The sequence below is a fragment of the Patiria miniata genome, unplaced genomic scaffold (genome assembly GCF_015706575.1).
Source record: "Patiria miniata isolate m_02_andy unplaced genomic scaffold, ASM1570657v1 HiC_scaffold_24, whole genome shotgun sequence".
Classification (NCBI taxonomy): Eukaryota; Metazoa; Echinodermata; class Asteroidea; order Valvatida; family Asterinidae; genus Patiria; species Patiria miniata.
In genome coordinates, this window is record NW_024037063.1 from 2,361,876 (window position 1) to 2,389,485 (window position 27,610).

A 27,610-nucleotide genomic window follows, 5' to 3' on the forward strand; every position below is an offset into this window, starting at 1 on the left:
TGTTCACGAAAAGTAGCCGTGGCAAAGCCTGGTAGCCGTGTTATCAAATAATCAAGCAATGTAATTGTTATCAGTCCAATAGCGGTAAAGTCACCAGTGTGGAATTATCAAATAATCAAGCAAGGTAATTGTTATCAGTCCAATAGTCCAGTATGGAAACAAGAAGTGACAAAGCACAGCCGTTGTCGCAAATCTTTTGATTGCCTACATTTGAGACTAGACTTTGCCAAACAACTCTGGCATCAAGTCCACGTTTCAAAAGTCCATTAACCCATTCAGTTCCATTCGAAAAATTACAAACTCTTAGTTGATAATGTGTACACGTTCACATATCGCGAGGTATCTGTACTGCTAGCTGGAGAAACGCCGACTTGAATCAGGACAAGTTTTCTGATATTTTACATCTAGTTTAAGTACAAAAATAACAGAAAAGACTGGCCTTAATGGTCACATAAACCGCACCAATTTGTGGTAGATCTAACCTGTCCTCACAGATCAGGAACACACTTTCAATGATATTTTGGAACCAAGATCCCTCAAAACATTCTTTAGAATCTTTTTTACTTTTCATCTAACTTCATATTAGGCGAAGTAAAAAAAAAAACATGTTTAGCGTCCCCGCCCGCTTCCTTTTTAGAGGCCGCCTCCTTTTTTTTTTTTTTTTTTTTTTTTTTTTTAAAGACAAAAATTGATAAATTTTAACGATCTCTGACGAAAGAAATCGTATTTTTAGACTTTTATACCGTGTATAAAGCTGTGGAAATAGTCAATGAGTCCAAGTGGCGGCCATTTTGAAAAAAGCTGGTAACCATCTTGAAAAATAGCCCGGCCGCGTTGTCTTGAAAAATGTGTCGGGCGGCCATTTTGGAAAAAAAAAAAAAAAAAAAAAGGGCCTCCTCCTTCCTTTTTGTCAAAGAGGCAGGACGCGTAACATGTTTTTTTTTTATTTTGCCTTATATGTTACAGTCCATCTTAACTATCAACTGAAAAGCACTTACCAGCTAAAGGAATACAGAAAAACCCACATCGTGTTTATGATACTGCTTCACATCTGAAAAAAATGTAACTTTTTAGAAATCATGTGGATTGTTCTACTGTGTGTCTCGCTGAATTTTGTCTTAAGTTTGTATCACACATTGAATTTGAGCCTGATGTGTTTCACTACCAGCGCGAGTCGGCTAATATCCAACTAGGCTTATACAGAAATGCTTACAGATGATGTGACCTTATTCGCTTATCAGCAAAACTGATGCAAAAGGGGTTTCTGTATTGTTGTACTACAGGGCGGTGCAAAAAGAAGGAAACCCACTTTTTGACAGCAATTTTCACTTACTTGTTGAGCATATTTCAAAATTCAATTCAATGGTATTAACATATTATCTTTAAACATAAGTGACGAAAAAAATGATTGCAAATGCATATTTTGTCTCTTGAGATATGGTAGTTTAAAAATGTCATGTGCCAAACCTATTTGTCCACGGACGGCTTTATTCCATCCGCTCAACTGAGCTCCAGAGCTCCATTGAAGACAAAAACACTACACTGAACTTAAACTTGGACAACAGTGAGTTTGGTGACTTGTATTCAAATTAGCATAATAACACTATTCTTGCGATTGTATGGTTGAAGAGCTATACTTCACTAGATTATAAAAAAAAAACAGTTCAAATAAGTTAAGTAGGTAGGTTAAAATTCCTGTCAAAAGTGGGTTTCCTTCTTTTTGCACCACCCTGTACATAGTAAAGCAATACTTATGTATCAGAATTAACAGTGACGCACAAGGCGAACACGTCCGATACTTTTGTCCAAAAAATGTTGGCATAGCACAACCACAACACAGTTTTGTCAACAAACGTCACATCATCTGTAATTGATAATTATTCAGTGAGTGATTTCTCTAATGAATACAACCAGTTTTAGGAGTTGTTGGGCGGGCACCTCGACGTCCCATCTTAGAATTCCGTCTTTGGGCGGACCTCTAGCCACTTGGCGATGTTCGGTCGTTCCATGACCCGATTGCGGTGAGCGACCAAGGTCGGGAAGTCGTCCAAGGCTTTTTCATTGGCATGCAGGTACCAGTCTCCGCCAATCAGCATGCAGAAATCCGCCAAGGATATCTGAAAAAAAACAACATAGGTTAGGCCAAAACAAAAAAATAGTCGGTCTCTGGTCAGACCGAAGTTCCGGAATCCATGTGGCGACGCGGTGTGTGTGTGTTTTTTTGTTGGTTGCCTTTATTTTTCAAGCTTGTATTGTACAGACAAAGTGGGTACTATTTTGCTTTTTTGTGTCCTCATTATACATTGGTGTCCTCCATAATTTGCCTTGGTGCCCTTTATCATTTGCTTTGGTGCAATTTTCCCATTCCTTGGTGCTCCTTGGTACAAACATTTGAGGAGGCGCGGCAATAGAGGGTTGTAGCTTCCGTGTTAAATTGAAGAAAAAAAAAAGGTTGACGCGCATGATTAAAATCAACGCGCGCCCTGACCAGAGACCGAGTATTTTTTTTTTGGCCTTAAACATTAAAGGTGGGTGAAGATTTTATTACAATTATTACTTATTACCAGTTTTCAAAGAATCCACAGAAGTGCCAAACGCGCGCTGAAGATAACGAGCTCAAACTCAGTGGCATAACTCTGTGCCGGGGACTGGGGGGGGGGGGGGTTGGATGGGGGATGGCAAACATCAAAAAAATGGGGGGGGGGGGGGCTGGACACCACATGACACTAGGGGCGCTGTTCATGATACAGATGTACATCTTATGTATACTTACGCCCCTTATCCTTACATCAAAACAAGATGAGTGTCGATGATGAAAAAAATGATCAGTTTTGAGGCTGGAAAAATAACCCATAATAAAAACTGTGGTGAAAACCCATGGAATATGGAGTTGGAGTGAAATCCAGTCCACGTGGCAACCTTTATAGGATTTGAACCCGGTACATGGAGTTGAAACAAAGTACCACGTCACTGACCTGACTCCCCAGTTCCCATTATTTAGGGTAATGCATCCTTCAAAATTTGTTTCTGAGGGCAAACCCTTAATGTAGGTAAAGGTACCCATAGCCATTATTGGCCGTAGGGGCAGTGGGATGTTAGAGGTCCACTGTGTCTTGGGCGCGGTATATGAGTGGCGGTGCCCAGTCCTCTCCTCTCGCCGTCTTACCTTCCTTGAACAAATCAGGTACCCATTTTACTGTTGGGTTGTCAGAGAGAGTTTTCCAGTTTTTGGTCCGAATGGGATTCGAACCGCCAACCTTCCACTCCGTAGCTCCACAATCTAACCACTCGGCTACGAGGCCCCTCTTTGCATTTCACAAAGAGCAATCTATCATCCGAACATGATCACCTAGGCTTTTCAAGTATGGCTGCTCCTGAAAATCTTTTCGAAGATTTTTGATGAAAAAAAAAATCCAGGGTAAATGTACCTTGTTTTCAACGAAGTAATCCTGCTCCCCGAGAAGCTTGACAAGCCGCTTCACACTAGTGGGTCCCTGGCCCTCCTCCGAGAAATATTCAGTCTTTTTCTTTTCCTAAAAGAAGAGCAGAAAAACAGACTGTTACACTTTATACATGTACTTCATAACCAGTCATTAGGATTATAATTCCACACCTATAGCATCCAAGATGAGGGAAGAAATGCTGAACATTTGATCTGTAAGCACTTGTATTAGATTCTCCTTGATGAATTCATACAACCATACATGTCTGGGGCGATTTGGGGCGGTACAGGGAGTTAAAGGGAATATACAACATTTGCAAACATCGAAAAATAAAACTACCAAGTTTTTGCGAAATACCTTAATAGGATGTTGGTAAATGACAGTCTAAAGCATCCTGTAAAATTATGGCACCTGGTATACTGTCATTTTCAAGAAAAGTGGTATTTTTGTATCAATTTCCAACGCTGATCGGCTGATCAGCGTTGGAAACAACTGGCTTTTTTTCAAATACTGGCCCCAATTGACCATTGCACTTGTTTGCAATCAATTACAAACCTATGAACGGGTACGAACCAGCTAGACTGGTTCCCTGACCTTACAATTCCCCAATGTATGTAAACTGCTCTGTTTCGTCTTATATGGAGTCAGGGAACCAGACTACAGGAAAATGATCGTTTTTCTTGGTTTTTATAGCATTTTCGAACCCAAAACCTCCAAAAAGTCAGTGTAACTATATTTGCTTTATATTTCCAACCCCCCAATTCCATCCATTTCTGAAAATTACAGCAAAAGCAAATGATGTATATTCCCTTTAAAGGCAAGGCGGTTTGGGGTGTTACAGCAACTAATGTGTTGAATTTATGAAATAATTGAATACAGATTTCGGGAACCGGGTACCCAGTTGAAAAAGAACACACCAAAACACAGATACCTGTTAAAGAAACCTAACCCCAAAATTCAAATCTCAGAAACTTGCTGTTCATGAGATGGTTATAAAGGTCCGCACAATAATACTACCACATCTGTGTGTCAATACAGCAGGACACAGCGAGCTTATAGCTTTAGGGTGTAATTACTGCAACATTTCATAAACATGAAATATGTTTAGTTTTCCCACGTAGCCTGGTTTTCATTTTTAAAATCCCCCAGAAATTACATTCAAAACCTTTTTTTGTCATTGTCTGAGAAGTTACTAAGTCGTTTGTAACGTTGGTTACGGGAACTGGATCCCATAATCTGGAACCGGTTTCTGACGTCAGCGGCCGCGTACTCAGGTACCCGGTTCCGATGCACAGCCCTAATTGTGACACTAAGCCTGCAGTACAGAAGGAAGGGGAATACCGAGAAGAAAGAGATGCATTTTAAATTGAGATCACAATTTCAGCCTTCTTGCCTTGATGGCCTCATCCGGTTCTATCATAAACCGCCTCAGTCCTTGCAACAGATCGTCGATGGTTTCGGTTACAACGTCAACGCATGCGGTCTCGTAGCTGGAAGAGCCGTAGAAACCTACATGAGAACAAATGAAAGAGAACAGGGTTTGTCTAAGATGACAAGAGGAGAGACAGTTTTCAATTCAATAAGGAGAGGGGGTCAGTCACAAAAGGAAACATTATTTGGTGTAAAAATACGTCAGCAAAATTTCAAAAGTACACGTAGAAACTCAAATGTTGGCACCAGATTGACCGCAAGTAAACATGATAGAAATGAGGATAGCTATGCCCCCCCCCAGATTTTTGATTGATCTCAACTAAGCCGGACATTTTAACAATGCACAATACCTACCAAACTCTCTAGCCAGGTAGCGACAGAAGGCTTTGCTCTGAGGAATACAACGGTCATCGACCTCTAGCATTGGCAGCTGGCCAAGCGGCGTGGCTACAAACAAAATACGTCATGAGAAAGTTACCTAATAATAACATTGAATACAGGACTGAAGTTCCCTTGGAAAGAATGTTGAATCCTGACACTACTTTCGAAGCAGAAAAAAAGACAATTTGTTTGCTTATCTTGCACCTCAGAGAGTGTACTTTCATGTGAGAACTGTTAAGGAATATGTTGACAAAGTCTTTAAGAGAGATTTGTAGGCGAATGTGTGGCCAACTTAGTGAATTTTTACATGTCACTGCATGTTGAAGCCCTCAACCTACGGGTGACATGTACAAATTCACTAAGTTGGCCACACATTCGCCTACAAATCTCCTTAAAGACTTTATCAACATACTCCTTACAGTTCTCACATGAAAGTATACTCTCTGAGGAACAAGATAAGCGAAAAAAAATGTTTATTTTTCTGTTTCGAAAGTAGCGTCAGGTTGCAACATTTTTTCCATGTTGGATTATACTTTACAACTAAAACACCCCATATTTGTTTTCTTCCCGCCCACAAAAATCTGCCTTCCACTCCCAGGCCAGGCATTAATTGTGAAGCGCTTTGAGACCTTTAGTATAAAGTGCTATATAAGCACTATATTATTATTATTATTCCAGCGCAATGATTCTGTACCCCTAGAACTATGGGTATTAGTCGTAATACCCATAGTTCTGGGGGTAATGATTCTGTAGGCTACACAAAATATAATACTAGTCGTGAAAATGTTCTCAGTAAATCTCACCAATATAAATGTTACTCACTCCCAAAATCATGTTTTTCTGCATAGTTATTATGACCGATTATCACTGAGATTATATATGGTGAAAGAGTGTCCAGATATTACATTCTACCCTGGTATTTCTCTAATTAAACGAATGTAAAACCTCACTTGGTTTCACATCTGGCCACTGTTCTCGTTCAATGCGAACGTCTTCGTACTCGACTCCTTTCTCGGCGAACATCAGCCGGGCCAACTCGGCCAGACCTCTGGCGTTGAAGTACGTCAGCTTGTACGTCGGCATGCTTAGATTTTGAGACCCTTTTGCACTGCTGAACTAGGAAATGTGAGGTAATTTTGCGAACTGAAACTGCACAAAAGTTTTAAGCACTCTTGAACTTCAACCTTAGCATACTTAGGCTTGTAATTTGTATGTAATTTTGTACATGTACAAAATATGTATGTAAAGCAATGCAGGTGCACACTTCCTACACTTGCTGCAGGTGGTTACCAGTTAAGTAAATGGTACCCAATTAGTTACAAAGACTAAACATGCCTCTAGTCGCACGTACGTACCGATACCGGCATTTAAACAGGAACACAAGTTTGTGCAAGATTTTGTGGTAAAAATAACCCCTGTGATCCCCTTATGACCAAAAAAATCTTGCAGGTCAGAGATAAACTGAATAGTCTGTTTTGAGAATGGGTAGTAAGGCGCTGTGCCTATGTAGTGGGGGAATGACTTTCCAACAAACTTTCCTTTTTAATATTCCCCCCCCCATAACCTAGAATTATGAAATCGGTCATGTTTGTAGCCTATTTTGTTGTCGAATTATTACCCCAAAAAAAGCATGCACAGAAACGCCATCACCGTGGAAATATGCGCCCACGCCCTTTCAATGTTTGCTTAAACATTAATAACTTACGCAAAAAGACATAAAAGCATTTCAATGTTTGCAATACACTTACATCATGCGTAAAAAACCCGGCTACGTATTACAGTTCGTGACAGGGCAAACACGATTACGTAATCGCACATAACATGCGCTTGGGCGGTACTTAGCGCACCGGTTGTAGTCGAGGTACGTACGGATGAACACTGTTTTTTTCTTCAAGAAAGTGCAAAGTTTGAAACAATTCGTCTATTGCCTTCTTGAATGTTGTGTGTTGTCTGTCCGGGGTCATTTTTGGTGGTGGTGGTGGTGGTGGTGGGGGTGGAGGTAGGGATGCGAGACGGCGATAGGAAGAATAGTAACGTTATTTCGAGCAACTAAACAAGGCTCCGTCTAGTTGCAATCGATAATCATTGGTTCAATTAATTTTTGACATCATGAACAACAGCACTTGACTGTCCTATAACTCTCCGAATATCGAGAATTTAGCAAAAAAAATATTTAGGACTCTTCAGTCACGGTCGACGACTAGCTTATAGTAATTTATTTATGTATGTACGTACCTCCAGAATCTTTACACCGCTTTTTTTCTCAAGTTGCACACAATCGGGACACACAAAAATTGACTCGTGATTGCGGCCGCGCACAAAAATTACAAACGAAATCTGAGCAGGGTTTTACTATGTCGCTACCAACAAATTATCCACGAGTCGGCCATATTGAATTGAAAACGAGGTAAACGCTTCATTTTTGGAATGTGTGAGTCGAAATGAAAGCAATGTTCATCACAAATTCATACCAGTTTTGGCTCTGATGAAAAATGTAAAATTGTGATAGGCTTGGAACGCACTCCAATCACAAAATAGTCTGGAACCATCCCATTCTACAATTTAAAATGTATATAATAGATTCAGGCAACACGATCGAAAATGGCCTCCTCGTTAATAAAAAAAAAATGTGGTAAATATTCTAAATACCATGCTCGCATTTTTTCTTCTGCGATTGGGCACAATAGACTCTGCTGACAGTTACCGCTTTGAAGCTTCGAAGCTGATACAAAGTTGACCAAGGCATTATCCAAACGAATACTGCAAATAAAAACTCTAGAGAACACAATCTTCTGGGGAAACAGTGCTAATACATAATTTTAATTAAGACGTAATTATCATGTGTTTACTCACCTCATCAATTAGTATAGCCTCATCACAGAGAAACTTTAATTGCATTGATAAATATCACCTTTACGTACGAACTGTGCGTTAGGAATTTGACATTATAAAATTGGATGTGTACATGTACATGTATATAGGTAAAATCTTCACAATTACATGTATTTCTAAATTGCTTCAACCGTTTAGCGCACTGCAAGTACACAATAACCAAAACTGTTTAAGAAATAAAAAGCCCAGCTATTCTGATTGGATAAGAGCTGGTCATGTTATCGTGACTGAAAACAAATGAACAAACTATACAGGCATGCAACTGGGAAATCACAAAAAAGAAGAAAATTCAAATTTGTCCCAGATTTTGTACAGTGTTTTTCTATTTTCAATGGCACACATGGGAAGTAAAAAAAGAGGAAATCAGCTGATCCGAGGAAAAGTTGCATGCCTGACTATAAAGGTGTGGCTTATTCAGCCTAATTTGAATATGCATGATTAACATATTTCTACACCAATCAAAGAACAACAGGCTGATAATGACAGACTTGAATGACACGTGCAGGCTCTTTCAATCAATATGGAAGAGGCCACAGGAATATCAATTTTGTGCAGTGCTAGGGAAAGTACATAATTTATCCGAAACTTAAAAGTTTACATTTACTTTGATACAAGAGAAAAAAGGACAGTCGTTGACAAAGAATGTAGTGTGGTTAACTGTCATTCTATTTTCAATGTTTGGACGAAGAATTATAAATCGTACCAGAATTTGTCATAAAACATATTTGAATAAGAAAAAGCAATCTGATTTCCATAAAAAATAACATGAGTACATACAGTGAGTCAAAAAAAATATATATTTCATATTTAAAAAAATATTTAGCACAAAAAATAATAATGACTGGAAAGCCAATTTCACAAGCTACTTTTAGATGAAAAAAAAATACTGAAATTGTTTAATCCGTTCAAAGAATACCACCATTTAAATACAATGACCCTGAAACCTTTTTCATCCAAAAATGTGATTGCAAGAATCATCGTCACAATTGTCTTCAAACATCACCAGCGATAAAACCTCAGTTTAAAAGTTACATATATTCAACAAAGTCTTTTTGAAGGTATTCTGTGTCATTGTCTTTGTTGTTGCAAACAGTCAGAATACACAATGAATTGCTTTTTTGGACGAAACAGGTTTTAGGGTCATTGCGTTTAAATGGTGATATTCTTTAAACAGATTGAGCAATTTCAGTATTTTTTCCATCTAAAAGTTGCTTATGAAATTGGCCAATAATTATCATTTTTGGTGCTACATATTTCTTTAAATATGAAATATATCTTTTGGGGTTTGGGTTCCGCTTCTTTTGACTAGCCCTGTATCAAGTAAAACCATGAACATTCTGTCATTTAAGACGGAAAAAAAACCTATTGCAGACATATCACATAAACAGTTCAAAGTTGTATCAGTTCACACAAGAATTAAGTCACCTCCATTGTACTGGCCATAATTATATCTTACCTAAACAATGCAACAGATAATTAAATTATACATACAACCACGATAAAATACTTTTTTCAAATACAATTATGCAAAACTCTAATGATCAAACAATGGTAAGCAAAATATCCGTGCACTCAAATAAATTGTGAAAAAAATGAACCAAGCATTTTAATCCTCCGATGTAATACACAGGCCCAGCCTACCTGAAACATTTTTCTTTTATATAATATGCAACACATGGATTTTGGTAATTTATTTACTTTTACAGGGATGGTAAGCGGAGTCTGAGATTTTTGTCTGAAATCTGAGGTATGAAAGAAGAGGAGACACACACATTAAATACTGCCAATATGTTATTTACAATTTGAAATAAAAGCCTGCAATTGGGCAATTGCAGGATTTATTTCTCCAACACAGAATATCACTTGGACGGTTGAGATCGTCTCGAAATTGAAATTTTAGCTCCCTCGAAAAGAAGACACACAAAACTGATTGAATATTTTTCTGATTGACGTTTAGATTAATTAAAGACTTTCTCCCGCAATATTTTTGCCTGGCGTAGCAATCAAACGCCCCAAATCCAACACTTGTCTGCAATCCGAAGGTGCCTATTTAGGATGGCATATCAAGCCCCACATAACATTAATGTGGCTTGGGCCTAGAGTACTGAACCCTTCAATATTACATTTTTATAAACTATAAAAGTGACTAAAGAAATTGACCGAAGCGGGGTTGGAACCTGCGACCTCCGGAATACCGTACCGATGCTCTACCAACTGAGCTATCCAGCCCCGTGTTGGCTAGTCAGAAGCTGTAAACCTGTATACGCCATGCAGCAAAGGACTACGCCCAAAATCACGATACTACAGCAACATTAGCAATGGCTGCCAACCTGGGAAATAGCAAACGGGGGTCACTCACTGAGAATACAGCTTGTACCTAGTCAATTTCCATTCATGTTGCATATGACGATTTCTTACATTTTGTGGGTGATTCGGGAATGAGGGTTGTACTTCTGGCATGACCAAAGTACTTTCTGTGCGCCTGGGCATGAAAGTGAAGAGACACTACCAATGTGGGGGTTAAAGGTATAGTCCATCATTTGTAATTTGTGCATTTTGTTCGTTTGAAGCAACAAAAGTGCTCAAGATCTAGAAGGGTGCTGAACAACTAACCTGATGAAGTTTCAGCTCAGCTTTAGCTGTATATTTCGAAGAAAACAACATTCTAGGATCTCGATTTCAAATCAAAAGTTGCGGAATCATGTTTTGAATTGGGCCTGAATTCAGCGTCTGAGACACGTTCTCACTGAGCCGATTGCAGCTACGCGATGGCGCGCTCTGATCCGATGAATTATAGCAACCGCGCGTGCGTGTGAGTAGTGCCAATGCTTGCGCGCGTTTCGCCGAATAACAAAACACACTACTAATATGAATTTCCTACGGTGCTTCTTAAGAAGCACCTTTGGAAAGGCCTTCTTTTGTTGATTTCTTCAAAATGACAGCTTGCCAGAAAGAATAATTTCACAGGGAGTTAGTCCCCTTACTAACTTTCAACCAAGTATGTTTTTCAACAATAATTACGCCATTTACTTTTTGGATAGCTGCAAATGATGGACTCTGGCTTTAAGGATGTGACCTGCTTTCTACAAGTGAAGATGAATGAACCACTCGAGCGCTGCTTACTGGCTTACTAAATCACTCAGTCACTCAGCTTGTGGCAGGTTCTTTGGTATGCTGGTTCGAATCCAGTACAGCAGCTGCTATTTACAGAAGTAAAACCACCATTAAAACACCATACACAGCAGTCACCCAATTTTAAAAACAAATTGTATTCAGAAACAATTAGAATGTACTACACATGATCCACATGAACCTAATGCAATAAAATACTATATTGGTTATCGTCTCGGTGCATTCCGAGGAATACAAACTGGCGTCCAGGGAAGCAGATAGGTCATAAGTTTGCCTGGTCATGTGACCTCACAAACATGTCGCTATCCACTTTGCATTTTCTAGGGTCGACGGGTAGCTTGCCACGCACCATTTTAAAAATCATTGACAATTATATTTAATTGTGGAAATGGACAGCTTCTCTATTAATTTCAATACTTTTTGGTTTATATTAGCCGTGAACATATTTCTACAGGAGACTCACATTTTGGATCGCAGTAAGACTATTGCTTTTTAACAATTAGATAATGCCTGAAAATTTGGTACACACCATGGATCACCTTAATGGCTATGGCTTGCAGTAATACATGCGTGTCTATGGGAAGTGGATTTAGCCGCTTCCATAGGCAAATGTATAACTAGTAGCCGTAGCCACGTAATTTGGACGTAGCCGTAGACCGTGTCCGTATCACCTGGCTATGGCCAGCAATTACACAGGAGTCTATGGGATGTGGCAGCAGCCACTAGCCAGTGGCTTCCATAGGTGGGTGTGTTATTTCCGGCCATAAGCCAAGACTTGATTCAGACACGGCCCAGTCTGTATAACATCCCATGAGACTTCTCAGGCGTGGACGCCATTAGTGACGGTCTTCAGGTCCTCTGTGCTGTAGCAGGCATCCCAGAATGACTTTGCCACATCAGCCACGATGCTACGATCTGGAATACTCTGGGAGCTCCCATAGATCGACGCCTGTTGGGAAATAAAGTTTTTCAGTTGGATTGAAAAACCCAATTATACACTACTACGTTTCGTAGAGTTTCTAAGCACAGAAATCTTCTAAGCGTGGAAAATGTTTGCTTAGCAAATACAGGATACCAGTCAAACTGCCATGGAATGTGAATAGGATTACAATTGCTTCCCAGCTGATTCATGCTTAGCACGTAAATTTACCAAGCAATTTTCCTGCTCCTCTGAAGTGGGGCCCCATGGCCAACTAAATCAAGAGTAGATGCTTTGTGCGGGACACACTGTAGGCAAGTGATGGTTTGAGCGCAATTAAATTTCATCTGAATCTGCCCAAGGCCGCAGCGTCTTCGTGTGAGCAGCAGGTGTGTGACGGCAATGCGTTTGAGTCCCTCCTAAATCTCTCTGTAACTGTTGGGGGGGGGGAGTACTTTACTATCGGTGCGACGGAGAGCAATTGCATTACATAGCAATCAGACTCGTCGCAAGATATACAATGTCAGAGAAGACAATGAAAAGTTCCTCCTTTTCAAACTATGAAAATGTCTTCTTTTTATGGAAAGAACACAAAAATGAGGAGTTCTTACCGAGCCCTGGCATTTCGCTGTTGGGTCGTTCAACAACTCGGCAGTGAGATTCTTGACGTCCTTGACAAACTCCTCAGCCACGCCATGGAAGGTGTGTCGCAGGGTCACGCACATGTGGAAACTGCGGGGAAAAAAATGGAATGCATAAACCAAGTGAGAAATAATCTCAGTTTTCATCATCTAAAAATGTCAACAAAAAAAGTCCGGAAAAAAATCAGCTAAAAGCAGTTTCACAGAGTAACATCATTAGAAAATTAAACCGATAAGTCACTGTATCACCCCAAACTGCCCTGCCTGTTACTCCACGTAACGCCCCAAACTGCCTGAGCAAGCTATGGTTTTATGTGCTCATTAGGGAATAAATACAATGTAATACAATGTAATACAATGTAATACAATGTTATACAATGTTATACAATGTAGTACAATGTAGTACAGATACTAATGGGTTAAACACAATTGTAGAGCTTGTTAAAGCTTTATGAATGAATAGAATGAATATAGACAGGTCAAACAACTGCTCTACAGGATCATTTTCATGTACCCCAAAAGTAACCTGCTGAATTACCAGCAAAAATCTTACTTGGATTAAAGATCGTACTGGTACTAAACACTCCCTAAAATTGTTCCGTCTGATTTGCTGTCATTTAGAACAAATCAATGTATGTAGGTGATTTTCACTGATCAGTTAGTTGACTGAGCGTTGGAATAAAGAGTTATAATGATGAAATCGTGCTCCATGATCCAAAGGTTGTGCACGTTTTTTTGTTTTACTGTTTTCTGCAAAAGTGTAGTATCCACTGAGCTTAAACTTCAACAGGTTAGTTTTTGAACATTCTTCTTTTTGATTTTGAGTGGTGTTATATTTGGAAATGAACAAAATGCATGAACAGCAAATGTCGTAAACTGCTCAACTTTTAAGTTCTTGATAATCCAACAATCTGTCCAAGACTTACCTCGGAGGGAACTGTAAGTTATTCAGGCTCCAGCCCTTTTTGGTCAGTCCACCAAACAGACGATAGATGTCAAAGTCGTTGGATCCCAGTGCGATCACGCTGACTTTGGGATCACCAATTACAAAGATACCTTTGATTTTCTTCAGTCTATAAAAAAAAAAAAAAAGGAATTTTGTTGGAAAGTAAACCCTCTCTGTATTTTAAACTGCTTCGTCTTTTATAAATAAATAATACAACTTACATTCATATTTAACAAATTTACTATCAAATTTCAAGTTGCTTACGACTTGAACAAGTTAAACATCAAAAGGATCATCTTCATACAGTAGTTGTAATTTTTATCAACTTTCTAAGATAAATTTAGATGCACTTTTTATCCAAAGAGTACATGTGGAGAACCAGCCTGTAAGTTAAATTAAATTATCAGAGTCTGCCAAGTAGAAATAACTTTTACTTTTTTCCCAAGATCATATTTTTAACTAACGTTAACATTATAACAGAAATTTAACTCAAACATTATACTAAATGATGAGAGCACACTTCTTCAAACAGTGGCATAAAAAATACTGATAATATTTCAATCACAAGTTCAAGTCGGAGGTTTAAGAAGTCAAATAATTGTGTTGTCTTACTCTGTCAGCATATTCCTAGTTGTCTGGATGATCTTCCGTGTACTGTCGATGTAGCCAGCCTCTCCCATATGGACCATGGTGGCCCAACAGGCTGCAATGATAGCGCCAGGACGACTGCCTGAAAAGGAGGACCGACAAATATTGAATACAAGTCAGACCAACAATGATCACTGATCGGTTACCCCTCCCAGCTCTGAATGGACTCGACAGTTTAAAAGCAAGAGTTTGGGGAGTGATCAGGTAGAACAGTTCTTTGCATGGACGTTGCCAGGATTTTTTTCTAGAGGGGGGAACAATTTTTTTTGCCAAAAAATGCTTGTATTTCTCAACACATTCTCGATTTATTAGTTTTAGAGGGGGGCAGGGACATTTTGCCCCCCCCCCCCAACTCATTACATTTACACCACTTTGTCTTTGCGCCTCTTTCTTTTTTTCTTATTTTTTCTTCCTTTTTTTTTTTTTTGCTTTTCCCTTGCCCCCCCCCCCCCACCTCACGATGCCCATGGTTCTTTGACCACTGATTGGGTAGTCATGGGGCTAGACGTTGTTATGGTTTGATACGCAATAACCTGCCGCCGCAATAACCAGCCGCTGCGATAACCTGCCGCTGCGTGAGGGCGTTATCACGAACAACCACTATCACCCACGAGCCCGTCAGGAACAACGTCTAGGGAAATTTGTATCGGTTGTGTAATGTGCCAACCTGTTTGGCATAATATATGCAGCGTGCATTCAAAACACTACATTGTAGTTCCGAACCAAAGACTTAAATTGCTTCCAGTAGTATAAAAGATGCAGCAAGACTTTTGTGCAACTTCATTGGTCAGCTCTTTTGTGGTGTGTAGTTCGGGACTGAAAATGGACCATAATTGCCTGCAGAAGTCGCGCATGCGTACTAGTTTCCCCCACTTTTCAGAAGGAGATTTTACAAATTTTCCTAGACGTTGTTCCTGACGGGTTCGTGGGTGATATTGGTTGGTCGTGATAACGCCCTCTTGTGGCCGACGGCGGGCTATCACATATCAAACCATAACAACGTCTAGCCCCATGACTATTGATTGGGCTACCTTCGAACAGTAAACCGCTAAATAAATAAAATCACGTCATCACAAGTCATCCATTTACAAGTCAAAGGAATTCCTTTGTTATCATTCATCGGTCCTGTGACTCGAGCCAGAATTTTACCTACCTGCTATGGATGGTGATGCATAGATGCCACCCTGCCAGTCAGGAGCAACAAAGAACTGACGACGACGCAACTCCATGTTACTGTAGAGAATCACCGAGGAGCCTTTCGGGGCAAATCCATACTGGGAAAAAAAATGAGATCTATCAAAAACGATGATTTCACAAACCAATCAATCAATATTTATTGACTGATTTTGGTACCCCTGCTTTATCAGATTCCGAACGCAGCAAGCAAGAGGTCGTGGATTTGAGTCCCACCTGAGTAAGCTTGTGGATTTTTTTAGCAAACTCTTGGACAGCAGTGAGTATGGATTGCTTTTAAAATAAGTTTTAAGTCGGTGAAGAACATCTCTCACTTTTAAACCAATAAATCTTACCATTGTCCACTAGGCACCTAGATTTGTCAAAGGCAGGGTTCCAATCAAACACACACAAAAAACAGACATGCTCGGTCAAATTTTGCTTGAAATACACACTATGTTAGAATAGGAAGTTGGAACTCCACATAAGGAGACAACCACATGGGTGGGGTTGTTTAAGCTTTGAATTTAGTCTGGAACCTCCCCCCTCCCCCTCCCCTCCCCCCAAAAAGCTTGTTTAATACCTTGTGGGTGTCTGCAGATATGCTGGTGACTCCTTTCAATCGGAAATCAAACAGAGGTACAGGGAAGCCAGCTTTATCCATGAATGGGATCAGGAATCCGCCCAGACAGGCGTCAGTGTGGACTGGGATGTCATACTTCTCTCCAAGCTAGGAGAAAAAAGAAATCAACATCTGGGGTAGACCTCAAATAATACTTTTACTCCTTCGCCGATGTAAGTTCATAAAATTATATCGTGAAGGGCAAGACCTAATATTACGTTTACACTTCCCTGACACAAATTACACCGTATACAGATAATGATGACAGTGACCTGCTGCTACATCAGGGGCCTATTTCATAGAGCTGCTTAAGCACAAAATTTGCTTAAGCACAAAAACGTCTTGCTTAATAAAATCAGGTTACCGGTCAAAACTCCATGCGATTGTTATGCTTAGTAAACAACAGCTAAATACCAGTCACAAGCAATGTACATCACATGGAGTTTTGGCCGGTAACCTAATTTTGCTAAGCAATGTTTTTTCGTGCTTAAGCAAATTTTCTTCTTAAGCAGCTCTATGAAATTGGGCCCAGATTGGAACTGGCCGGCCAGCCCTGGCAATTTCGGTGGTTAAGACACCAGCACTTGTGAGCAGGAGATTAGGGGTTCGAACCCTGACAAGACAAACCTGTGATTTTTCTTTTCTTTTCTCAAAAAAGCTCTGGGACAATACTGAGAATAAAATAGAGAAAAAAGTTCACTTAGGGCAAAACCTAATATTTAATTTACAGTTGACGCTCCAGCAAGGTGAATCGAATGCTCCAAATTGTAGTGAGTTTTATCATTATTTGGTCCAAATTTACCTCAATTTTGCGTCAGCAATATTTGCACTGGACAATGTCATACACACATATATGGAATTGCTCAAGTAAAAAGACAGATGCTGTTGTACTGCACAAAGGTTCTGTTACCTGAGAAACTATTTATTTCAATGGTTGAAAGACATGACTCTCACCTTGGCTATTGCCTCAATATCGTCAAAGACTCCGAAAGGAAATGAAGGCGCTGATCCTACGAGCATACAGGTTCTGCTGCTGATCGCTCGCTTCATCGCCTGAGGAAATTTTTTTAAAAATGCTGCTTATATAGTGCTTTCCACCAAAGGTAGGTCTCAAAAGCGCTTCAAAATTATTACCCCTGTTCATTAGGCCATGAGACCATTTTACTGCGACCCAGATCTGTGTAATATAGTCTCTATCCTCACAGGTAGCAACTTCTACTCCTGGCTGGAGAGAGGCTATTGTAGTAAAGTGTCTTGCTTAAGAACACAAGCACCATGTTCGCACATGGGTCAAGCACCATAACCATTGAAGAACTGGACTTATCTCTCAGAATATAATCAAAAATCATAATTTTGCTGTATTTTCTGAATAAAATAAAAGCAAGTCATAAAATAAACAAAACAAAATTTAAGGAGTCTGTAAGTATGGTATCCAGACTCACCTTGACATTAACTGTTTGGGTTTTCTTATCCAGTGGGATGTGGACCAGCCTCATGCGGAAGTAGTGAGCAGCCTTGTCAAAGGCTGCGTGCACACTAACTGGGGCTAGGCTGAAAAAGAAAAAGTTAAAAATATATCAAACCTCAATAATAATGACATTTTTGAGTTAAAAAACACTTTGCTTTAATAAAAGTTGCAATTATAACGGGAAGGAGATGTGAGCAAAATGACTGAAGCAGGATTGAAGGATTGTCAGACTTTATTCATGTTCGTAAGATTCTCTTCAATTTGAACCCTGTTTTGGAATGTGGGATTTTTTGGATATTTCTTGAGCCCTGTGTGGCCTAGTAGATTGATTTTTTTTCTTCTGAAATCCAAACCCCAGCAGAGATAAATCACTTATTGTTTGCCTGTGATTCATTCCTAAAATCAACACAGGAAGTACCAGATTAGGTCAACCTTAACAATGGGATGTACCAGTGTTTCCTGTACTTTCCAAATGACAATTTCACTGTTTTCAAAACACTGACAAATATTTGACTTTAAATACATGTAGTTAAAAACGTTTACAGGAAAATGTATTTTTGGGATAAAAAAAAGAGGGCAAACAAATGAACAATGCAGGAGCAAGTTCTGATCAAGCACGCACTCAAGACAATAGAACAGCAAAGATACTACAGTTATGAATTTATGTTTTTCTTTTTATGGGGGGGGGGGGGGGTTATTTCTCCCTTGTGTTTACGTACATTTCTGGAAATTCTATTCCTCTTTCCCTGGCTCGTTCCCTGCATGCCAGACATGCCATCAAGATACTTTCTGTTCCTCCTGAAGTCATCTTGGATCCAAAAAAAAAAAAAGAGAAAACAATTTGTAAAAATCTATCAAAATATTTATAACAAGCTCTTCAATATACACAGCGGATATATCGGATGGGGTCAAATTGTGAAATGGACTGCTCCGGATTTGGACATAAGCCCCGCCCATCTTCAGTTTAACTGAGCAACTGTGGTCACCTGACCAAAAGTCATGATCTGATTGGTCAATGTGCACTGGGTTGATTGACAGGCAGGAAGGGGTCATTCACAACCGATAGTCAAATGGATATTGGGAAATAACTGAAAGTACATGTAGTATCTAAATCATGTGTCATGAAAAATATTCATAATCTGTCACTGAAATAACATGGAATATTCAGATTGAATGATAAATAATTAAAAATGGCCCCTGAACAGGTACAACAATACAGCTCCCCATGAATCTGATTCGCCGTTGAACATGGATAAACACATGTGTATCTAGTCACTGAAATTACATGAGATATTCAAATAGTAAAACTGAAATGGCCCCTTAACAGGTATAACTTACAGCTCCACATGAATCTGGCCCTCCATTGAACATGGATAAGCACATGGCGACAACTTCTCCCTCCATGCGTCGCACGCTGGGGAACACGTCGGGGTGAAGTGGGTTGCTCCAGGCAAAATCTTTATATACCTTCAAAAAAAGAATGAAAAACACTAAAACTTCTTGTATCTTTGCCTCACATGAACAACCTCTTTTGATGGTTCTTCATTTTTTAATTTATTTTTTAATTATTAACTGTTATTTTTTTTCTGTAAAATGGCATTTTAATCAAAGACAATGACTTATAGCAAACTGTAATGGTCTTTGTAAATTATCAGGAAGATTGAATAAAAATTTATCCTGAACAATTTCCTGTCAGGAAGTAAAATCTTCAACACTCATCCTGTGGATCCTTCAATACTCTCAATTTCTTTACTCTCATTGTACAGTATGTGCAAATTTCCTACTCAAAATAAACGCATTTGTGAAAGTGCAAGATCCAAAATAAATTTGAAACCATCTCTTTTCAAAACACTTTTAGCATAGATGGGTTATTTTGGTGAAGAAATTTTACATCACATGAAATACAGGTGAAATGACAACGAACTTTAGACCACTTGGCGTATGGTCCATTTGTGCAACCTTTTACCGACAAAGATATGACAAGAAAAACAATGATGTTTTTTCTTCCTTCAGAAATGTTTATTTTTGGAACACTTGAACTTTGACCCTTGGTGTATGGCATACATGGTGGTTTCCCAACATGCAGAACTAGTCCTATACATACAATATGCTGGTATGGTGTTTATTTTGAAGTAGAATCTAAAAAGGAAAGACGACACAATAAACTGTTTCAATTTCACGTCACGTCTTTTTACACGATTCTTTTTTCTGCTAGTACTTGCCGTTTCACAGACAATGTTAAATCTGAATGACCAGCTAGCTTATTCGTTTGCTTTCAAAATATTACGCTTCAACTGTACAAATCTTGTTTTACTCTCGAGCATTAAAACTCTATATTGTTAAATACGCTTAAGGATAAGCATAGTTTTCTTATCTGATTAACAATACTTTTCAAGGGTAATTGTTACGCAACTTCAGGAAAATGGCCCAGTTTAAGTTTTATTAGCATCACTATCTTTAAAATGCAAAATCCGTATTTGAAATCCGTAAATTAAAATACCAAACTTCTCCTACAGATATTTATTTAGTTATTTCACCGCTGTGGCAACTGGTGTAGAAACATATCAACATAAAGGATGAGTAAAAAAAAAAAACGGAACCGAAACCACAAAAAAATACATTTCATATTTTAAAAATTATGTAGCACCAAAAATAATAATGACTGGAATTGCTTTTCTTTTTGGACGAAAGAGGTTTTGTGTTTAAATGGTGATATTCTTTGAACGGATTGAGCAATTTCAGTAATTTTTTTTCATCTAGAAGTAGCTTATGAGATTGGTTTTCCAGTTATTATTATTTTTGGTACTCCTTTTTTTTTTTCAATATGAAATATTATTTTGGGGGTTTGGGTTCCGCTTTTATGACTCACCCTGTACATGTCCATCAAATTATTAACAATCCGAGTTGTGAAATTACAGTTACAAAACAATAAATCTTACCTTTGCGCAAAGAGACGACAGTTCCTCGGTTCCCCCGTAGACACAGCCAGAAACTTTGCCTTTCCTCCAGTCAATCTCATCTGAACAACAGGAACCAGATGTGAAATCGTCAACAGATGTTCGTAAAACACTGATTACGACATCATCATCATCACCATCATCACTCCCATATCACCAAAATCCCCATTGTCCTTCTGTTCATCTACAACGTCATGCCCATCACAGCGTCACCACCTCCTACAAGTATTTCCACCCATACCAATCTCTCCCACTCACCACCATCTTTACCATTATCAACCCCTTCTCATCATCACAAGCATCAAACTCACCACCGTCACCACCAAAACATCTATCATTTACCCTCTTTAAAATGTGTTTGTCTCAGATTTTGCGTGTCCCGCGTCCATTTGTACATCATATAATTGGACAATATTTCACAAGCTGTGTTGACGTGATTTTACCGCGATAGGTTAATAATTCAGGCCTGCTGCGTTGACGCGATTCTACCGCGATAGGTTAACGATTCAGGCCTGCTCACTTCACAACTACATCGCCAAGAAAGATACTTGAGCCAGTCATTGGTTACAACTTCCAAAACGTGCCCCAGACCTACCCATAGCATGGTAGCTGTTCTTGATCCTCCTGAGCACACTGCTCTCCGCCATCCCTTTCTTGGGGAGGGATCTCAAGTACATCTCTCCGGCTTTCATGCAATTCAAGCTGTGAAATACGGCCTCCTTGGATTTGACTATCTCTTTCTGGATCTGGAATGAAATTGAAAAAAATCACAGTTTCAACACAGATGATGAGAAAATTTGAACGATTCTAGCTGTGAAACCTGGACCACTTATTTTGTTTGATGCTGTGCTGTATTATCAAAGCCACTGTACTTCTCCGCCCTTAAAGAAATTATGAACTCAAGAGCTTGAATCATAATTTAGTCAATTTTTTTTTTCTCACAGAAAATTTCTACGGAGAAATAAAAAAAAATGATGCAAACTGGTTACCGACTGGATTGGCCTGAAACATATGAATCAAGTAGAGGGCCTGAGGTTTCGATTTTAGAAGGATTTTTCTCAAAGGCCAAAAATTGAATCTTTTCACCTGAGGCAATTGGTCAATTTTCTTTTTTTTAATTGAGTCATTTAAAAATTCATGTATTTTGGTTTTTTGTGGCCTTTTGTTGCTGTCATTTTTGTTAATACATGTAGTATGTTGGAGAACTGTATGGGGGGGGGGGTGTGCCAAGGAATTGGAACTTTTGAACATACTTTTTGTTTGATGAACGGCAGGCTGCGGAAAGTCTTGAAGAATGACATCTTGACTCGCTCAGGTATCGCTGCAAATGTTGAAAAAATTAATCCAATAAATGATTTTTTTTATTACTTTTAGGATAAATGTTTAGATTTAGAAAAAAAGAAAAATATAAGAAGTATGTCATTCAAAGTGTCGATAAATAATTATGTATTAGCACAAGGGTTGAATAATATCAAAAAAAAATTATTGTCATTTGAAAAATACACAACTCTAAGACAAGAAAATCTTTTGCCAAAATTTGACACGTTCTCGTCATTTTTTGTTTAATATGTGGAGTTTGACATTGACCGGACTCAGACGTGTGATTGTTTTTTACGAATCAATGCCAGACGGGTTCAGGCCGTCATCTGCGGGTAGCACACCCTTATATTTCCGGCCTCGCCATCCGACGTGAACTGGTTAAAAAAAAGCCTAAATAAATCGACAGAAAGTGACTCTGTGCTCACTGAGTAGAGGGTGTCTCATCCAATTGTACAGCCACGCTAAAACAATCGTGACACCAATTGAGACTGCAATCAGTTGCCATGGTTCTACATTGGAGCAAACGTCGTTGATCTTCACGCGGGCATCGTTCAGGTGCAGCTTGGCGACCTCCTAAAAGAAAATGAAAAACTTTAATTTTAAAATGTGTACAGTTTTTCCATTTCCAGGTTTTGCTGGGAAGGTAGAGACAACTTTTGACAATATGTTAGGGATTCAAGTAGACCTACATGCAACTCAACAGTGGGCTCATTAAGCCATATCAAAGGACTAGCCCCATTCTTTGGCCACTTTGCTGGACTCCCTCCAAAAATATGGCCACAGCATTCAGTCTCGCAAAAATTTTCACAATTTTGTTGAAATGGAGGTTTGTCCTTCGGGGCCTTTTCACATGTTGTTACTCTCTCATGTTGTTGTCTTACCTGTATGCATTCTTTAGCTGTGTAGTCGGCTGTTGTAGAATGTTTTCTTTGCATGAAAATGACGAGAAATATGTCCACTTTGTCCAATGCACCAACAAAGTTTAAACATGATGATGGATATCTCTGTTTACTAGTCTGGTGCCCTCCGTGCATAACGGATGTTTTACTGCCTAAGTAATTATACTTCGAGGACCAAGACTGGCCTATGCTAGTCTTGGTCCTATACTTTAACAATAACTGAAAATATGGCAGTCGTCAGGTTCAACCTTTTTTTGGTGCGACGGACAAAGTGGACATATTTCTCCTCATTTTTCACGCAAACGAAACATTCTACAACAGCCGACTACATGGCTAAAGAATGCATACAGGTAAGATAACAGGAGGGAGTTACAATATGTGAAATGGCTCCGCAAGAAAAAAATCCATTTATCAAAAATTGTGAAGACTGGTGAGTGGCCCGATGAACGGAGAGGAGGGAGTCCAGCAAAGTGGCCACAGAATGGGGATAACAAAGGATGTGCCACCTTCTTGTTCTGAAAGAAGAAAAACAGAAAGAAATCAGACAACTTCAACATAACACTTTATAGCACTGTCTCCATATTTTATATGTTTGTATCTGTTACCTTGTCTACACTCACTACTCACCGCATATTCCCAGAATTGCTCTTCAATATTTGCTGTTGAGAAACTGCCCGATTCACTGTCTCCCATTGTTTTTTGACAACGCCGGCGCGGCCAAAACAGTCCAAGAATACTGAAGTAAACTAAAGCACAAATTCCTGAGATAAAACTAACTCAAAGTGGTAATTGCCAGTAACATCGATCACGGTATTGCAAAATGATTTCAATGACCTTAATTCGTCATAATTGCACGCTGTGCTGGCAGTCGGCACACAATAAATTTCTACAGAAAATACGAATACAATTGCTTTTGCGGATATATTGCTTTCGCAACCAATGGCCCATGACCCCAACGCACTTCGCCATGTAGGTCAATAAACTTTTCTAAAGCGGGTACCCAGACGGTATGTAGAAGTTATCAATGTGTTTTGTCACTTTTACAAAGGTATCAGACGAGGAATTCCATTTGTAACGTAAGAGGGCGCTATGTCAAACAGATGGACCCAAAAAAACCATCCACAGACATATTATGTCTGTGAAAAAAAACCCACCGGGTGCAGACCAATAAGTACCTTAGTGGTAAGTCCACTTCCCAAAAGTATTGAAAATACTCACAACTCTCCGAGGTGTTCGAGCAAATATCAAATTAAGGCTTAGTTCATCATCTTTCATTTTCTGTTCAATTTTTGTTCTACTATCCCATGACTTTTGGGAGAAAAGTCCATCCAAAGATCATGATCACCCCTAAAAGCAGTCCTGAAGCCCATGGATATAATTTTAGGGACACATACTCTCCATTGCAAATTTTTAGGGCCTAAATTCATCCAAATTTCACACATATACGAGCTTGCAGTCGTCTGCATGGCTTCCAACCGTCCTTTTTTTTTTTTTTTTTACAAATCCTCAAGTTCACGGCCCTCAAAATACTCTATGTGTTCTTATTCCTCCATGATATAAATACGGGAATTTTTTTTTTTACCGATTTACTGCTCTGCATCGCTCCATGGAGGAAGGAATAGACCCCTCCATCTCCGTTTTATTTTTAAGACTGCCTAATTAAGAATAATCCATATCTACCAGCAGAAATACTTTTAAATCTTTCTTTTAAATCATCGAACTCCATTTGGGCAGAAATAAGTTTCGCTCCGTCCCCTTCCGCTTTGCTGAAACTGCTTATTTTTAGGGGATCTTGGGAAAGTCCTACTGGAGAAACTTCTTTTTTAGTGGAGTGTTCCTTCCTAAATAATGTCTGCCTTTGTTAAATCAGAGTTTTAATTTCTTTTTTTTTCAAGCCAGGATGCGCCTCTAAATATGCCTGAGGCAGTAATAAAGCACGAAGGTAGCTGAGTTCCCACACCAACTGAGTTTGAAGCTTTGTTTGGATGGCGCCCTCTTTTGCTGAGTCCTGAGATTTGTTTCTTCACTTCTTCCCATACTAACTGCGCACGACGCCCTCAAGTTCAACAATACCGTTAAACTCGGCTCAAACTGACAAATAAGTGAACAGCTGAATGATTGTGTAATTTGCGTCGAATGTGGGTTAAATACTGCCGTTGTTTTTCTTTAAAGCTTAGGGATCAACTCTGATTTCTTCAGTGTGAAACAAATATAAGTGGAGAGACTAAGCCAGTCTAGTCTTGGGATGGGATGGGGGGAGCAAACTAGTCTCACGTTGAAGCCAGCTGTCGGTGTCAATCTTTACCACGTCAACCCCGGCATGCATCATGACTAGACTTGATTCGCGTCTAACCCCATGCCTGGTCCTTGACAACTTCGCTACTTTTTGTCACTAGTAACTGACGACTATCAGCTGTGAGAAATCTTAGAAACAGATCTTTTAGCGCAACATAAAAACACACAGAAGTTTTAAAATGAACTTGTGCACCCTAAAGTATCCATATAAGCGTCTCGAACAAAGACTAGTTGTGCACACACAGTAAGAGACCGCACCGTACCGGATGACCTACGTAAGCAGCTTGCTTCCAGTGACTCTGACAGTTCACTGTGCCCCGTATAAAATAGCTACAGGCACTGCACGGGTCCCAGTTGGCATATAAGTTGCCGATTGCAGCAGCGCTTTAGCAAGTGCCGTATGCATGTACCCCCTCCCATCCCGCTAGCTAAGGACTCGTCCCCTTTTATGTTAAGTCCTACCACAGACCCCTTGGATCTTTCTAGCAATCTTGGTGAGTTGGCACTCGACTCCTCTGCCCATTCATGTTTGTTCTTTTTAGTGAACCAGGCGAATCACCAGATCAACGTGTATATACTCCGATCCCATGTAACCCGGCTCCGAGGATTTACGCGTGCACCGAGGAATCAATATCATCTTGACCAACACCGAACGCAAGCCAAGACTCCAACAAGAGAAGCAACAACTAGACCGTACGCGGTATACTCGGTGGAGGATTTAAAAATTATGTCTGCTTTCTCTTGGTGATAAAAGGAACCACAGTCGACTGGTGGAAGGTGCTAAGCTGCTTTCAGAGTGAAGCCAACTAAGGACAAACACTTGATACCTGTGTCAATTGCCATGCAACTGGGAGACCGGTTTGATTGACAGTCAGCAAAGATTGTGTTTGGCATCTTCATGGCTTTTCGTTGAAAACAACTCGACGCTTTTAATCCCAAGGACACACACGCCAGAAAGTAACGCAAGTCAATCTGGAGCCATCGCAGTATTTTTGTCGAAGTGTACTCGTGAAAAGACAAGCTCTCGTCTGCACTTGTTCCAGAGACCAAAAATAATCACAAGACTCGCGCTGCTTGGATGTTCTTAATGCTCTGCCAATGCCATTCACTATAGCTCATCACTGGTGTTATGTGCACAGGCTAGTGACGGGCGCCCTGTCTGCTAACTCCGATCACGATACGTCAGTCAGTTGCAGGACAAGCAGAGATAAACAGCATCACATTCCACGAGTGCATCGTAAAACTTCACAGTTTGGCAACGCGACTGAGGCTTCAGTCACTCAGCATCTGAAGCTCCGATACCAGTTTCTATTCTGTGTTCTGTATTCCTCAAGTGTGAAGCTTGCAGTTTGAAACCTGTGTCCGTCCATTCCTTGGCCTGAAAAAATTATCAGCGAATCTCCTTGCTCGTAAATCATCTAATTATTCCTTCGGACCTGCCTTGTCAGTCAGTCAACATCTTCTGATCATCAGAAAATTATCATGGGTCCAGTGACACTAAACCATCATCTTCATCGGACGTTCGTCTTGTCCCTGTGTCTACTTCCATGCTTACTCCTCACGGTGCATGTTCAGTCAAGCTGCGCTCACGATCTTAAGGATGGGATGAAGTTATCTCGTCACCACAACAAGATGCAAGATGAGGGCGATCCGCATGTCTACTGGCGATCCACCGTCACTGAGGAGTTTGCAGATCCCTGCAAAGCTGGTGAGAATTCCAATATTGTGATTTCCAATTTATTAAGTAGATTGTTATCACCATGATCACTCTCACTTTATCAACCATAAAAGGCAGAGTCTGCATGATTTTCATCGAAAGATACCTGTTTCTGGTACAATTTTTTTTGACAGAAGGATTACTGCTTTTAAGCAACTAAAAAGATCTTGCGCTTCTGAATTCCGAACTTTTCACGGAGGGCATTGGGGTACAGTCTTTTCTAAATATTTACGCTGTAAATGTCTTTGGCGTTGACTGACATGACTGACACAAATACTATCTTCTACAATGTCGTGTTCTACATAACGTAAAGGCAAGCGCAAGAAATCATGTGGGGATGACACCATGAAGAGATTATCACTGATGACAAAAAAAGTTTATCTTCAAAGACTTTGCCCTTGTTTTGAAAACCCAAGTAAAGCCTCAAATTTTCGGCAGAGAGCCTTTAAGTTTCGCTGGAGCTTTCCAACTCGTAACTTTCCGCACCTGTGCCATCCTGGTTTTTATTACATAAATAAACAGAATGATGATCAAAGTAGGCGACTCTTTATTTGTAAAGCTGCACCGGCGGGTTTCAGCCTACCGAATTTATTATGTCCGTAAATATTTTCCCCGACACTTTGCTTTGACAAGTAGTTTATCAAAGTGAAGATTTTCAATCGGGCTTCGATCTGCCTTTATCTTGGCACGCGAAATGTTTGGGATGCTGATACTTCAAACAACTTT

General features: G+C 39.6%; 3 protein-coding genes across 4 annotated transcripts in view; 1 reads left to right on the plus strand and 2 right to left on the minus strand.

Moving 5' to 3' along the window:
• Positions 1-1,676: 1,676 nt before the first annotated feature.
• On the minus strand, positions 1,677-6,544 carry LOC119732580 (hematopoietic prostaglandin D synthase-like). Its single transcript, XM_038206149.1, has 5 exons — positions 6,206-6,544; positions 5,229-5,321; positions 4,837-4,952; positions 3,429-3,533; positions 1,677-2,117 (listed from the first exon to the last, which is right to left on the minus strand). Exons 1-5 carry the CDS (start codon positions 6,336-6,338, stop codon positions 1,953-1,955), a joined length of 612 nt encoding a protein of 203 aa, XP_038062077.1. The 5' UTR covers positions 6,339-6,544; the 3' UTR covers positions 1,677-1,952.
• A 4,856-nt stretch (positions 6,545-11,400) lies between these two features.
• Positions 11,401-23,842, minus strand: LOC119732205 (sphingosine-1-phosphate lyase 1-like). Its single transcript, XM_038205637.1, has 15 exons — positions 23,500-23,842; positions 22,399-22,546; positions 21,907-21,974; positions 21,249-21,399; positions 20,636-20,715; positions 19,035-19,163; positions 18,416-18,504; positions 17,671-17,779; positions 17,183-17,281; positions 16,190-16,336; positions 15,587-15,707; positions 14,398-14,515; positions 13,766-13,912; positions 12,810-12,930; positions 11,401-12,228 (listed from the first exon to the last, which is right to left on the minus strand). The coding sequence occupies exons 1-15, from the start codon at positions 23,563-23,565 to the stop codon at positions 12,100-12,102; spliced, it is 1,722 nt and encodes a 573-aa protein (XP_038061565.1). The 5' UTR covers positions 23,566-23,842; the 3' UTR covers positions 11,401-12,099.
• A 1,581-nt stretch (positions 23,843-25,423) lies between these two features.
• Positions 25,424-27,610, plus strand: part of LOC119731558 (bone morphogenetic protein 1 homolog) — a 33,868-nt gene continuing 31,681 nt past the window's right edge. Inside the window, exon 1 of one of the 2 annotated variants that reach the window (XM_038204737.1) lies at positions 25,424-26,875. In XM_038204737.1, the coding sequence (XP_038060665.1) occupies positions 26,650-26,875 (226 nt within the window). In that variant the 5' untranslated portion in view covers positions 25,424-26,649. The remainder of the gene's footprint in view (positions 26,876-27,610) is intronic. The other variant, XM_038204736.1, reaches the window with a different exon arrangement.